The following is a 12,505-nucleotide window of genomic DNA, read 5'->3' on the forward strand; positions in this document are numbered from 1 at the left end:
AAGGTAAGCGTTGATTTGGGGCCACTAGCCCCGAGATTCGAAGAGGCAGAAATGAAGAGGGACAAGACAAATGAAGATTAATCCGAAAGGAAGCAAACTGTTTACACCGAAATACAATTTAACACAAACATACGCAAAGAGGTACAACAACGAGTACCAGGGGCTCTATTCAGACACCTGTCACCTAAAAGGAAGCGAATCTCGAGGCAAACTGCGCCTCAAGCCGGCTCCGAGGCCGGGAGCGGGGGCCCCGGGAAGCGCCCCGGGCCTGATCCGGGCCTGCCCGGAGCGTGACCACGCCCCTGGCCACGCCTTGCCTGAGGCTCGCCGCCCGGGTTGGCCGCGGCGGAGGCGGTGGCCGCGGTGCCCGGAAGTGCAGCTGACGTGTCCCGGCCGCGCTCGGAATTGTGGGCGACTCGGCTAATGGCGTCGGGGAGTCTGGGAGGTCCGGGGAGACAGCGCTGAAGCTTCTCACCAGCTTGGCTGGTGACAACCGGTGTGGCCCAGCCTGCGTCAGCGGGAGGGACTTGCCCACCTTGTGGGCTCCTCTGCCAGAGCCGGCGGAGGCTAGCGGGGCGGGGCGACTGCGGGGGCCCCTCGGATAAGAGCCGGGGGAGTTGCGAGGAGGCTGTCGGGGGCGCTCGGGCTCGCTGCCCAGGCTGGGCCGAGCCCCCGCGGAGCCCTAGAGGCGGACAGCCCAAGGGCCGGAGGCTCCTGGAAGGAGCTGCCTGTCGCCCCACGGAGCTGACAGGTGCCGGAGTTCGTTTGCGCCGCTCAGAAATTGGCACGGAGCTTGGTGGATCATGTCTGGCACCAACAGCCCCGAGGCGGTTAAGAAGCTGCTGGAGAATATGCAGAGCGACTTGCGGGCCCTGTCCCTGGAATGCAAGAAGAAATTCCCACCTGTCAAGGAGGTAAGCTTTGGGCGACTTCGGGAGAAGGCACGGTGAGCATAGCCGGTCCTGTTAGACCCCGTCCTTCACTTGCATCCTCCAGCCCTGTCTGATTCCCCTTTGGCCCTCCACCTTTCCAGATGTACGAACCGGTGGTTTTTTCCACAAGCGTTTTCATAGTTTGCTTTGGCGAGTGTGAGGCGCTTTCATTTTCTCTACCGTCCTGTCCACCAGATTTAGGAACGAAGTTCGCGGCTTGAGCCGATTCAGCGAATTCAGCTAGGTGTATGGTACCCTCCCCTTTTCTGGCCGTTTTCAAACACTAAATTGGTCACGGCAGGATTCAGAAACTTATGTTCGTTGCTTCTAAAAACTAATAATCATAGTTGTTGTACAGTCTGTGCCCCTTTGCGTTTATAGTATATATCGCTCAATTGGAAGTAGCTTTCCTTCTTTGTCATGGGTCATGCAGCTTAACTCTTACCAATCTCATGAAGTATTCAATTATCTAGAGACACCTGACTTAGGACAAATAGTGAAGAGCCACAGGAATCATTTAAGCCTTGTTATGAGCAATACTGTACTGAGAAGTTTGGGCTTAGAGTCAAAGAGAATACACCTGAATTTAAGTGCTAGCAAAACAGAAAGACATCTTACTTAACCTCTTTGAGCTTCAGTTTTCTTTCTGATGTAAAATAGGGTTAAATAGTGGGTTTATTACATTATGATGAGAAAGTCTTAAGAGGGAAAAAGCGTATTATTAAACAGGCTCAAGTTAATAATATATACAAATTAAATTCTCCAAATAGTTCCTGAATTGAAATTATTAACATTTAGTCTCTATTGGCTTTTTATCTTAAGATGCCATTTTATTTCTCTTAAACTTTTTAAAGATGCTACTCAATTTCTTTTCACGTTTCTGAAATAAGATATTTCAGTGACATTTTTGTAAAAGCAATTATTTTATATTTCTTCCTATTTAATGTAGTTTGGAGTACCTGCAATTTCATAATTAGAACTTATCCAATAAAGTTTGAATTTTAGACTTCTAAGGAACCTTAACTTTTCTGTAAGTGCTTTGGTCTCATCATTCTTCAACAAACTCCATCTAGTATTTTTTTTAATAAAGTAAGAAAATATTACCTACCCAATGATGGAAACCAGATGTGCCACTTTTGGAAAGATGACTATTATAAGTTTTATTTCAGTCAGTAGTTTGTTGTGATATCGATTTTCATTATTTTCTCTATATGATCTGTTCAAAGTTATAAAAAGTATTTTACAGAATTTGGCCAAAAAACACACAAAAAAACAATTTGGCCATTTTAAATAATTTTAAAGAAATAGGCTGTTCTAATTGTAAGGAAATTAGAAAATTTCAAATCCTGTTTTGTAATTTTAACAATAATTTATAGAACCAGCTATTCCCAGTTCTTATAATCCATATAAAAATTGTGATTCCTCTGTATCATAGGCTTTTGTGGGCTGGTTTGTGGATTTAATTGCCATTTATTACATTATTTCTATTGGAAAATGCATTCAGAGCTCCAAACAGCTAATTTACAAAGTTCTAAAACTCAGTCCCTTTCTAATCTAGGAACTTTCAATAAAGCTCATTAGCTTTTTTTACTTGAACCTTAGCTAAAGAGGTATTTAGTAATTGCACCTAGTCTTCTAGGTTATGGCAAAAGTAACTTTTGGTGTGATTATCTCTGATACATAATTTTGTGTATAGTACAGGCTCCACAGGAATTTGTTGGATATAAGAACTTTGACTTCTTAACCAGTGGCACTTTTAATATGCTCAGGGCAGTCCTTTAGGAATTGAAAAAAAAACCTTGACTGTGTCACAAGTGTAAAACAAGAATGAAGTCATTAGCCTAATAGTGATGTTTTTTTAGGAGAGAGGCTTGACTTTCAAGAAATATTTTGGTTGAATTAAATTTTCCCTGGTAATTTGATAGCAGTGCTGTACTTTGACTTTTGTTCTTAAAAGAACTGGTAAGTTTTTAGTAGTATTTATTTTTTAGGAGGGTGGGGGTCAGGGGAGAGGTATGCTTGGTAGACCCTAAGGCAAAGCCTTTCTATGTATAAGAAGCTTTTCCATCTGTATACTGATTTGCTGGTTAACATTCTCCCAGTATCTTCACAAACATTATCTGCAAAATAGTGATTTTGAACTACTTAAAAGCCTACTCAAGAACTTAATACAATACAGTGCTAACTACATATGTGCTTTGGAATGGTTGTCTCCTTCCCCATTACTTTTTTTTTTTTTTTTTTTTTAGCTGCGTTGGATCTTCTTTGCTGTGTGAAGGCTTTCTCTAGGTGCGGCAAGCAGTGGCTTCTCTTGTTGCGGAGCACAGGCTCTAGGCGTGCGAGCTTCAGTAGTTGTGACTCATGGGCTCTAGAGTGCAGGCTCGGTAGTTGTGGTGCACGGGCTTAGTTGCTCGGCGACGTGTGGGATCTTCCTGGACCAGGGCTTGAACCCATGTCCCCTGCATTGGCAGGCGGATTCTTAACCACTGTGCCACCAGGGAAGTCCCTCTCCATTACTTTATAAACAAGGTAGAATGAAGTGAGACATTCTATGTTTAGTCTTTAAGTTTTAATAATTTCTACCTTTTTGGCCATAGTGCTTGGCTTTAATATTTTTCTTAATTAATAATAAGCTGGATTTTTTAAGATTTCAAATCTGTTACAAAAACAGAAGAAAAGAGTGTTGATAAAGGATAATGTCTTACTGATATTTATTACTTATCTTTGGATTTTCTACAGTTTTCTCCAACTTAATTGTTTTCATTTACAAAACAATTTGCATATTAAGTTGTTTTTATAGTGGCTATAATATCATTTTGTCATTTTATAATATAGTAATTAAATAATAACAGCAATAGTCCTTCCTCTTTTTTCTCCTTATTTTCCTTAAATATGAATTTTCATGCTTCAGCAGTATAACTTTCTTTCTCTTTCTTTCTTTCTTTATCTCTCTCTCTTTCTTTCTCTCTCTCTTTCTTTCTTTAATAAATTTATTTATTTTATTATTTATTTTTGGCTGCGTTGGGTCTTTGTTGCTGCATGCAGGCTTTCTCCAGTTGCCGCGAGCGGAGGCTACTCCTCACTGTGGTGCACGGGCTTCATTGTGGTGGCTTCTCTTGTTGCGGAACACGGGGTCTAGGCGTGTGGGCTTCAGTAGTTGTGGCACGCAGGCTCAGTAGTTGTGGCTTGTGGGCTGTAGCGTGCAGGCTCAGTAGTTGTGGCACATGGGCTTAGTTGCTCCATGGCATGTGGGATCTTTCTGGACCAGGGCTCGAACCCATGTTACCTTCATTGGTAGGTGGATTCTCAACCACTGCGCCACCAGGGAAGCCTTGTTTTTTTTAGTGTAGGCATACTAGCTAATTTGTTCTGGAATATTTGTATGAAAAGTTTTTTTCATTGTCTTAAAAATTACTTTAAAACTTTGTAAAATCACTTTGGTGTAATTGATATTCAGTGGCCTGCAGAGGCAGGAAACTCTGAGGTTTTATGTATTTAACGAATAAAACCTTTTTGGTCATTTCTGTTTGCAGGCACTACTCTGTGGAAACAGATGAGGGGGATCTAATTGAGCCTAGAAGTGTGGTCAGAGCGAGTTTGTAATTCCTGAGCTGAGTCTTTATAGGATGAGTAGAAGCCAGCCAAGAGAAGAAGGGGGTCATTCTAGGCAGAGGAAATAGCACATGTTTGTATTCCACGTAAAAGAAATTTCATGCTGAAGGTGATTGGAAGCCATTAAGGCTTTTTAAGAGAGGGAGTAATATCAAATTTATATTCAGTAACATTACAGTAACAGTACTGAAGGGAAGAATTAGAGGGGATTGAGATTGAGGCATAGAGAGCAAATTTTATAGAGATGATTGTCTGCACTGAGGTAGCAGTAGGGGTAGACAGAAAGTGGCTTGCATTGTGGTAGACATGGGTGAAAGAGAGAGTATGGATTAGAGAGATTTAGCAGGTAAAATTACCAGGGCACAGTGACCTTTTTATAATGTAGAAAGCGAAATCTGTGATACCTCCCAGGTTTCTGGCTTGGGAAACTGGGTAAATCACTAAGAGGAAAAAATGTTTTTGGAGAAAATGAGTAGTCATGAATATTAAGTTTAAGGTTTATGTGTGACATCCAAGTGGAAATGATCAGTAGGTGTTTGAAAATGATGGTTTGGTACTTAAGAGGGAAGTCTAGAATTTTAGATTTAGGCGTGTCAGTTATACATGTTAGTAGAAACCACAGGAGTAGATAAAATGGCCCAGGAAGAGTGTATAGAACGAGAATATCAGGAGGAACTTTGGGAAATAACAGCATTAAAGGGAAAGAGGCAGCTGGGGTGACTAAGGTTAGGGATATGGGAGAGAAAGGGAATACTTGGCTAGAGCAAGGTCCCTGAGAAAGCTGGAGTTTCAGGGGCTTAAGTGTATGAACTGGCTTTCAATCTGAGAAGGGACACATTATCTTCTGACAGAAGAAGGGTAAAAGAAAAAAAATGGATTTGAATGTAATAAATTTGAACGAGGGGCATAATGGAGGGATAGGAATTTGTGGACAGTTTGACCTATGGCCTCTGTTTTCTTGGTAAGATAGGAAACAAGCTTGTTGCTAGGAGTAGTTTGTGGTGAAAATAGTGATAGGAAGTTTGAGGGGAGCAGTGGATCACTTTGTAGAAGTGAAGGAGAAATTGACTTGGAACACTTAAGAGTCTTCGCAGGAAAAGTGGTTGAAATGATGATGGATCATGAGATCTAGGTTGGATTCCCAAAGAAGGCAATCCAAGACAACTTTGATTGATTGCAAGATGGAAAGGTTAAGGGACTAGCAGCAATTTAATTGAATTGGAACACTTTAATCCAAGAACAGTGGTATTGGGGAGTGAGAGAGCTAGAAGGATAAGGACAAAAGGGACAAAAGTGGAGATACTGGATTTCAGATTGCCAAGTGGTGCTGCACTAGAGGATGATGAAGTTCAGGGAGTGGGTGATAGAAGAGGAAAGGGAATGAAGATCATTTGACTTGAGGTGGTCAGAATTAGGATTGAGGATGGGTTTTTTTCTCTCTCTTTTTAAATGAAGTGGAATCAGTAAGGGTGTATATAATGAAGCACAAGTAGTCTTCCCAGGCTATGTACTTTGTTTCTTCTTATACATTTAAGTTTTGGTTGGCAGGGATTTTTGCCTATAAAAGCAAAGGTTCCTGTGGTAGAGTTCCTCAGTGTCTGTTGTTTTTATGCATTAGCTGGCTGAGCGGGGACCCTTGGTGAGAGAGATGCCCTCTACTTACCATGACAGGATTTTCCCTTCAACCAGCTGTTTGGGGACTGAGGCCCAAGTCAGCTGGCTCTTCTGCTAGGGTGAAGATCTCATTTTCAGGACCTTATGACAGTGAAGAATGAGGGCTGGATCATGTATACATGCTTAATTAGGAGCTGTTTTTGTTTAGTATCCTATAACGTACTATAGTTTTCTTCCTGTTGACGTTGGTCAGAGAAATTTGCTCATGATACAGCCAGTTGTGTTCTTTCCCTCAGCATAAATAATAAATCCATGTTTTATACACTGAAATAAGTATTCACAATTTATTCAAAAAACTTGTCAGCACTAGTCAGAGCAGTATGACAAGTGTGGTAAGGAGTTATAAATTATTTTGGTCAAGACTTACTTTCCTGTATAATGCAATTTTACATAGTTATGTAGACATGCTAGTGATCTTAGATTTTGACTCTACTCTTTTTTTTATGCTGCCATTGACTTTATTCCAGAAAAGGTACTTTAGATTCCTAGGGTCTATTAAATTCATCTTCTTCTGATAAATATTTTAGATGTTAACTTCAAGAGTAATACAAGCAGTAACATTTTCACTAGGACATCTAGGAAAATTTTACAAGCTTATTGCAGTATTCTAAGAGCATTTTACAATGAGAGCTTTTTAAAAAGCTTTTGATTAGTCTCTAGCGTGTTTTATATATTTATGAAAGTTAGTACCATAGCCACTGAAATTTATTGTTAAAGTGTAAAGCATACATAGCTTATTTTTTTACTAAGATTTTGACCATTGTATTTTTACTTTCATGAAAATGAATAGAGAGCAAAGGACAATGAAAACATAGTTTAGTCAAAAAAGAATGTATTATCTTCTTAGCATTGTGCTTTGGTGACATAGAAGAAATAAAAGACATTGTTTCAGGCTAATAAACCAAAAAGGAAGACAGTCTCCAGAAATGAAAATATTTTCCTCCTTTTTTCTTTTATAGAAGTGTAGCTTATTTTTAACCATGTAGAAAATAGAGGGTTTTGCTATTACTCTTATCATTTAATAGAAGTTAGTTTCTTAAGTGTAAATCATGGCAGGAAATACAAAAATCAATGAGAACCTGCCTTTATCTTCTTGAAGTTAACTCAAGAGTTGCGTAAAATACTGTCTTTCCACTAGGTTAGGAATGTTGCATCCATTGACTCTATTGCAACATGGCTGTTTGTTGCTATTTGTCATTCTCATTTTGACTTTTGTAACATTCTACTTTCCTATTTCTCCTTCCTCTTTCAGTATTCCTTCTCGTTTTCTTTACATATAGGTGTATCCCAAGTTCTGTCTTGAGACCTCTTCTTTATCTGTGCTCATCTCCTTTGCACTCTCATCTACTCCCATTGCTTCTGGTCTTACTACAGTGCTGATGACTTCTAAGTCTACTTCATTAACTCTGCTCTCTTTACTGAGCTTAGACCTGTATTTCCAGCTGTCTGTTAAACACATCTACCAGAGTATCTTTCACATACTTCAGATAGAACTTCTGGTAATTGAACTTACTTTTCTAAAACTTGTCCTGTCCCCACATTTCACTTGTTCTGTTAATGGTATTTATCACTGTTGCTTACCTTAGTTATATGTGGCTGTCTTCTCTCCCTCAACTCTCTTTACATTGTATTCATTGTCAGATGTTCCTTCCAGCTCTGTAATTTCTAACATATCTCACCTCTTTTCTATTTTCTTAGCTATTATTCTAGCTCCAGGTTTCAGTCTTATGACTGAGCTTTGATGTGCATTAATGGCACAAAAGACCACTCTGTATGTTACCACCGGAATAATGTACCTGAACAGGTCAGAAACTCTCAGTGGCTACTCCGTACTTAGGAACTCCTCAGCATAGCATTTCAGACCTTATTGATCTTCCCAACCTTTCATCACCCTCAGTTTTTCCTCAAATGTGTTTATAATTCAGCCAAACTCTATTGCCTGCTATTCATTCTCCAAATATGCCCATATTCTCTTCATATGCCAGATATGCCCATTTCCAAATACTACTTCCCTCTTCCATGCTGTGGCTTTTGAGGTTCCTTTTGCTGTCCTGGAATCACCTCCTTCCATTTTTTTATAGCTAAAATTCTACCTTTAATTTAACCCATGTTGCTTATTTATTTGTTGCCTGAATGAACCAACTTTACAGATAATGTTCTCATTTCTTCCCTAATTCACTCATTCATATATTCATTCATTTGCTCCTGAGATAATTTTTGAACACCGGCTGTGTGCCATGTACTAGCTGGTGCTGGGGCAAGAATAGTTGCAGCTCCTGCCCAGACTTTGCAAGCTAATATGTTTTCCTCTGCTTTCTTAACTTTCATTTAAGCTTACTTTATAAGTTATTTCCTTATAACTCTTTTTTTTTTAACATCTTTAAAAATATGGAACGCTTCACGAATTTGCGTGTCACCCCTGTGCAGGGGCCATGCTAATCTTCTCTGTATCGTTCCAATTTTAGTACATGCGCTGCCAAAGCGAGCACCCTTATAACTCTTATGTTTTACCTTCTGCTATGGTATTTCTTTTCTAAATTTCTCCTTAAGGGTCAGTTTTGCATCTTTCTTTGTCCTTCTGTCCATCATAGTTCAAAGCATTTGTATTTCTGAGAGGTGCTAATTAGATACTTGTAGGAGATTAAATTTTTAAAGAAGGAAAAAAAAGGGATACCATATATGTAGGGGTACCACATATATATCTTTAGCTATCCACATGTAATCTGCACTTCAGTCTTTCATTTGATATGTATCTTAAAGGAAATTTGTTTCCTAGAAGCCAGAGGTTTTTTTTTTGTTTTTTTTGCGGTACGCGGGCTTCTGACTGTTGTGGCCTCGCCCGTTGCAGAGCACAGGCTCCAGACGCACAGGCTCAGTGGCCATGGCTCACGGGCCCAACCGCTCTGCAGCATGTGGGATCCTCCCCGACCAGGGCGTGAACCCGCGTCCCCTGCATCGTAAGGTGGACTCTCAACCACTGCGCCACCAGGGAAGCCCCCAAGCTAGAGGTTTCTCTTTGTTTGTTTTGTTTCTATTTTTTAGTCCAGAGGTTTTGAATAGGATGCCATATAGGTATATATTTTTCAGAGCTTTGGGATTTTAGGCTAATTACATGTAACAGAAGAAAAGTTTATTGGTTTCAATGTAGTAATTGTTTAATGAGGATATTGTCCTCTAGGGAGTGTTCTAGGTCTATTAGGTATTCCCAAGTGAGGACTTGACTTTAGGTCTTTTGATTTTACCTAACATCTGAAATCATAAGTCTACAGGCAGCTTCATACCTCCCTAGTATCTTTTGAGTACATTATTCTCCTTAACTTGCCATTAACTTGAATTTCACATTTCTTCTTTAGCTCTTGTTTCATGCTACATCCTGTGAATAATTAATTTGGAGCTTTGGTAAATTTGTTTTAATTTTGAGGCTCTACTCTCATAGATGTTATAAAAAGTAAATATGTTTTTGTTTTGTTTTTTAAAATACAACATAGAAGCTTTGGTGAAGAGAAGCATATTATTATTATTGTAAATTTGTATGTGGTTCTAGTAGTGGACATTTGCTAACTCCCTTCCTAGCATTCATTCCCTCTTACTTCTTTCAGTGGTAGGCTGCACTCGTCCTTCATTTTCAACCCTTTGAATTTAGATGAATTAATCTCATTCCTTGCTCCAGGATACCTTGATTAGTTTAATCTAATTTAACCCTCCCTATCCGCACCTCTATTTCTGCCCAAGTCACATAATGCCAGTGAGTGATCCTGGAAAGGGAAAGCTTCCTCTCTCTTCCTCAAGAGCTACTGGAAGAGACCTTTTCTCTCTTTCTGGATAGTGTCATATGAAGTTGTGAGGTGTAGAATGGCTGGAACTAATTTTATTGCCAAGATTGGGAGCAGCCTGAGGATGAACCTACCCAGGGAACAGGACAGAACCAAGAGAATGGTAGAGAAATGAAACTGCAGTCCTGATGACATTTTGTCAATCTCTGGATCAAATTTCCACCGTATTTTTATTTTTCAGTGAGTGGGGAGTAAAGTCCCTCCCTCTGTTTAGAACTTTTCATTTGTTTATTTAGAAATGTTCATTACATAGCCCCTGTATGCTAGGCACTGTGATAGGCATTAGTAATATGGGGAGATGAATGAAATATATTTCTTATCCTCATGGGGCTTACAGCTAGAGTAGAGAAACAGACATGTCATAGGAGGAATGGGATCAACCATAGGTACAAACCATAGACAGCCCACAAAGATGGAAGGGCTTTTTGATACTTGCCATAGAAAGAAGGTGGTGGAAAAAATTATTTCTGTCACTGCTCATGGTACTACAGGAGTGCCAAAATCAGAAAAACCTGCACTATCTTCATGTTGTTAGCAGTGTTTTAATTTCAGCAAAGCTTTATTTGTCACATTACCTTAGTGTTCACTTTATTGTGAATGTGTTGGCTTTATAATTTAAGAGCTATAAAAATAAGGAGTTGATTCCGAATTTTATTTATAAATACTTAAATTTGTCACTGACTGGATAGGTCCATGAGATTTTTTTTTTTTTAACTTTTAAAAGATGTCCTTACACTACTCAGTTTTGAGAAACACTAGTAGAGGTGGGTTCTGGGGGACCGTTGAAGACTTGAGACAGTGAATGGGTGGAGGACAAGATTTGAAGTAGAGAAATCTCTTAGTTTAGGTTGATAATGAGAAGTTTGAACTAAGGTGTAGAAGTGGCATTTGAGAAGAAAAAAAGAGTATAAGAGATGTTCGCTACATAGCCTTTGTGGCTGATTATATTTGTGGGATGAGGGAGAAGCCCCAGGTGTCTGGTCAGTGACTGGATGGGTGCTGCTGCTGTTCGGAAAAATAAAGATTATAGGAAGAAGAAATAGGTTTTTCTGGGGCTGAGGTGGAAGTTGGGGGTGTGTGTGAGAGATAATAGCATCCGTTTTGAATATTTGGAATTTAAGGTGCCTTTAAAATATATAGGTTAATAAATCCTGTAGTTTAGGAGACAGTTAAGGGACAGGAATATAATTTAGGATTCTTCAGCCTTTAGAAAGTAATTGAAACCATAGGATTGAGATTGCCCAGGAATAGTTTATTGAGAAGTGAGGCCAAGCATATTCTGTGTGCTCTTGAAAGAGGAGGCAGCATTCTCTCTTGTCTCTGCTTTTCTATACTGCTAGCTTCCATATTCAGAGTTCCTGGTGGGTGTGTCTATTTGGGTAAGCAAAGAATTTTGAGAAAGAGAAAAAAAATATTTCTTGAGAGACATTAATTTTCAGGTTAACAAATATTAAATGCTGCAGTATATTTAATACTTTTGGTTTTGTTTCCCAACTCATAGATTGCCCTCAGGAATAGAGATTTTAGTTCCCACTGTAACTTATATCATCCCTATTCAAGTCTACAGAACTGACACTTTTTTTTTTTCCATAAGCGCCAATTCAGGAAAAAAATAACTATATTTACAATTGAGGGGCTTCTCTGGTGGCGCAGTGGTTAAAAATCCGCCTGCCAATGCAGGGGACACGGGTTCAAGCCCTGGTCTGGGAAGATCCCACATACCGCGGAGCAACTAAGCCCATGCACCACAACTACTGAGCTTGTGCTCTAGAGCCCACGAGCCACAACTACTGAGCCCACATGCCACAACTACTGAAACCTGCATGCCTAGAGTCTATGCTCTGCAACAAGAGAAGCCACCGCAATGAGAAGCGTGTGCACCGCAACAAAGAGTAACTAACCCCTGCTCGCCACAACCAGAGAAAAGCCTGTGCACAGGAACGAAGACCCAACACAGCCAAAAATAAAACAAATAAAATTTATATTAAAAAATTGAGTAGTTCCCCTATGGATATATAAGTATCTAATCAGAGTAGGGGTTGCTTTTAAAGCAAGAAGTTAAAGACTCTTCTTCACACAGACAGTCTCTGATAAATAGAAGGAAATCTGGGCTAAATACTTGCATTTATACAGGACACTTAAAGATGTAGGCTAGGCTGAGGTATGAAGTAGCACTGCAGTGACTAGGGGGACTGTGATATACAACTGTTGTCAATAAACATTGATAGTGGAACTTTCCAGTAACACAGGGTACCTATGAGAATAAGATCGTTCAGTTTCAAAGTTTGACAATAGAAAGTTGGATGTAAAAAATTAGGAGCTGTGAGATAGTTCTAATTATATCTGAGGTAACAAATAGTCCTTTTGGTGATTTCTTGAGTCTTTGAATGAAAATACTGGTTATATATCTTTTAAAACACTTGTTACTTTGGAACTACTTAAGGAAAAAGCACT

The 12,505-nt window shown here is 39.6% G+C and overlaps 1 protein-coding gene and 1 non-coding gene across 4 annotated transcripts in view; one reads left to right on the forward strand and one right to left on the reverse strand.

Moving 5' to 3' along the window:
- The first annotated feature begins 420 nt into the window (after positions 1 to 420).
- The window catches only part of MON2 (MON2 regulator of endosome-to-Golgi trafficking), a 124,189-nt gene continuing 112,104 nt past the window's right edge, over positions 421 to 12,505 (forward strand). For 2 of the 3 annotated variants that reach the window (XM_027106885.1, XM_027106886.1), the window contains exon 1: positions 422 to 914. In XM_027106885.1, the coding sequence (XP_026962686.1) occupies positions 804 to 914 (111 nt within the window). In that variant the 5' untranslated portion in view covers positions 422 to 803. Of the gene's footprint in view, positions 915 to 12,505 lie in introns of all 3 variants that reach the window. The other variant, XM_027106888.1, reaches the window with a different exon arrangement.
- On the reverse strand, positions 8,601 to 8,707 carry LOC113621371 (U6 spliceosomal RNA). Its single transcript, XR_003433157.1, has one exon. It is a non-coding gene; the product is annotated as a U6 spliceosomal RNA (small nuclear RNA).

The sequence above is a fragment of the Aethalodelphis obliquidens genome, unplaced genomic scaffold, assembly GCF_003676395.1.
Source record: "Aethalodelphis obliquidens isolate GAN/ISIS:26980383/991018 unplaced genomic scaffold, ASM367639v1 scaffold8, whole genome shotgun sequence".
Lineage (NCBI taxonomy): Eukaryota > Metazoa > Chordata > Mammalia > Artiodactyla > Delphinidae > Aethalodelphis > Aethalodelphis obliquidens.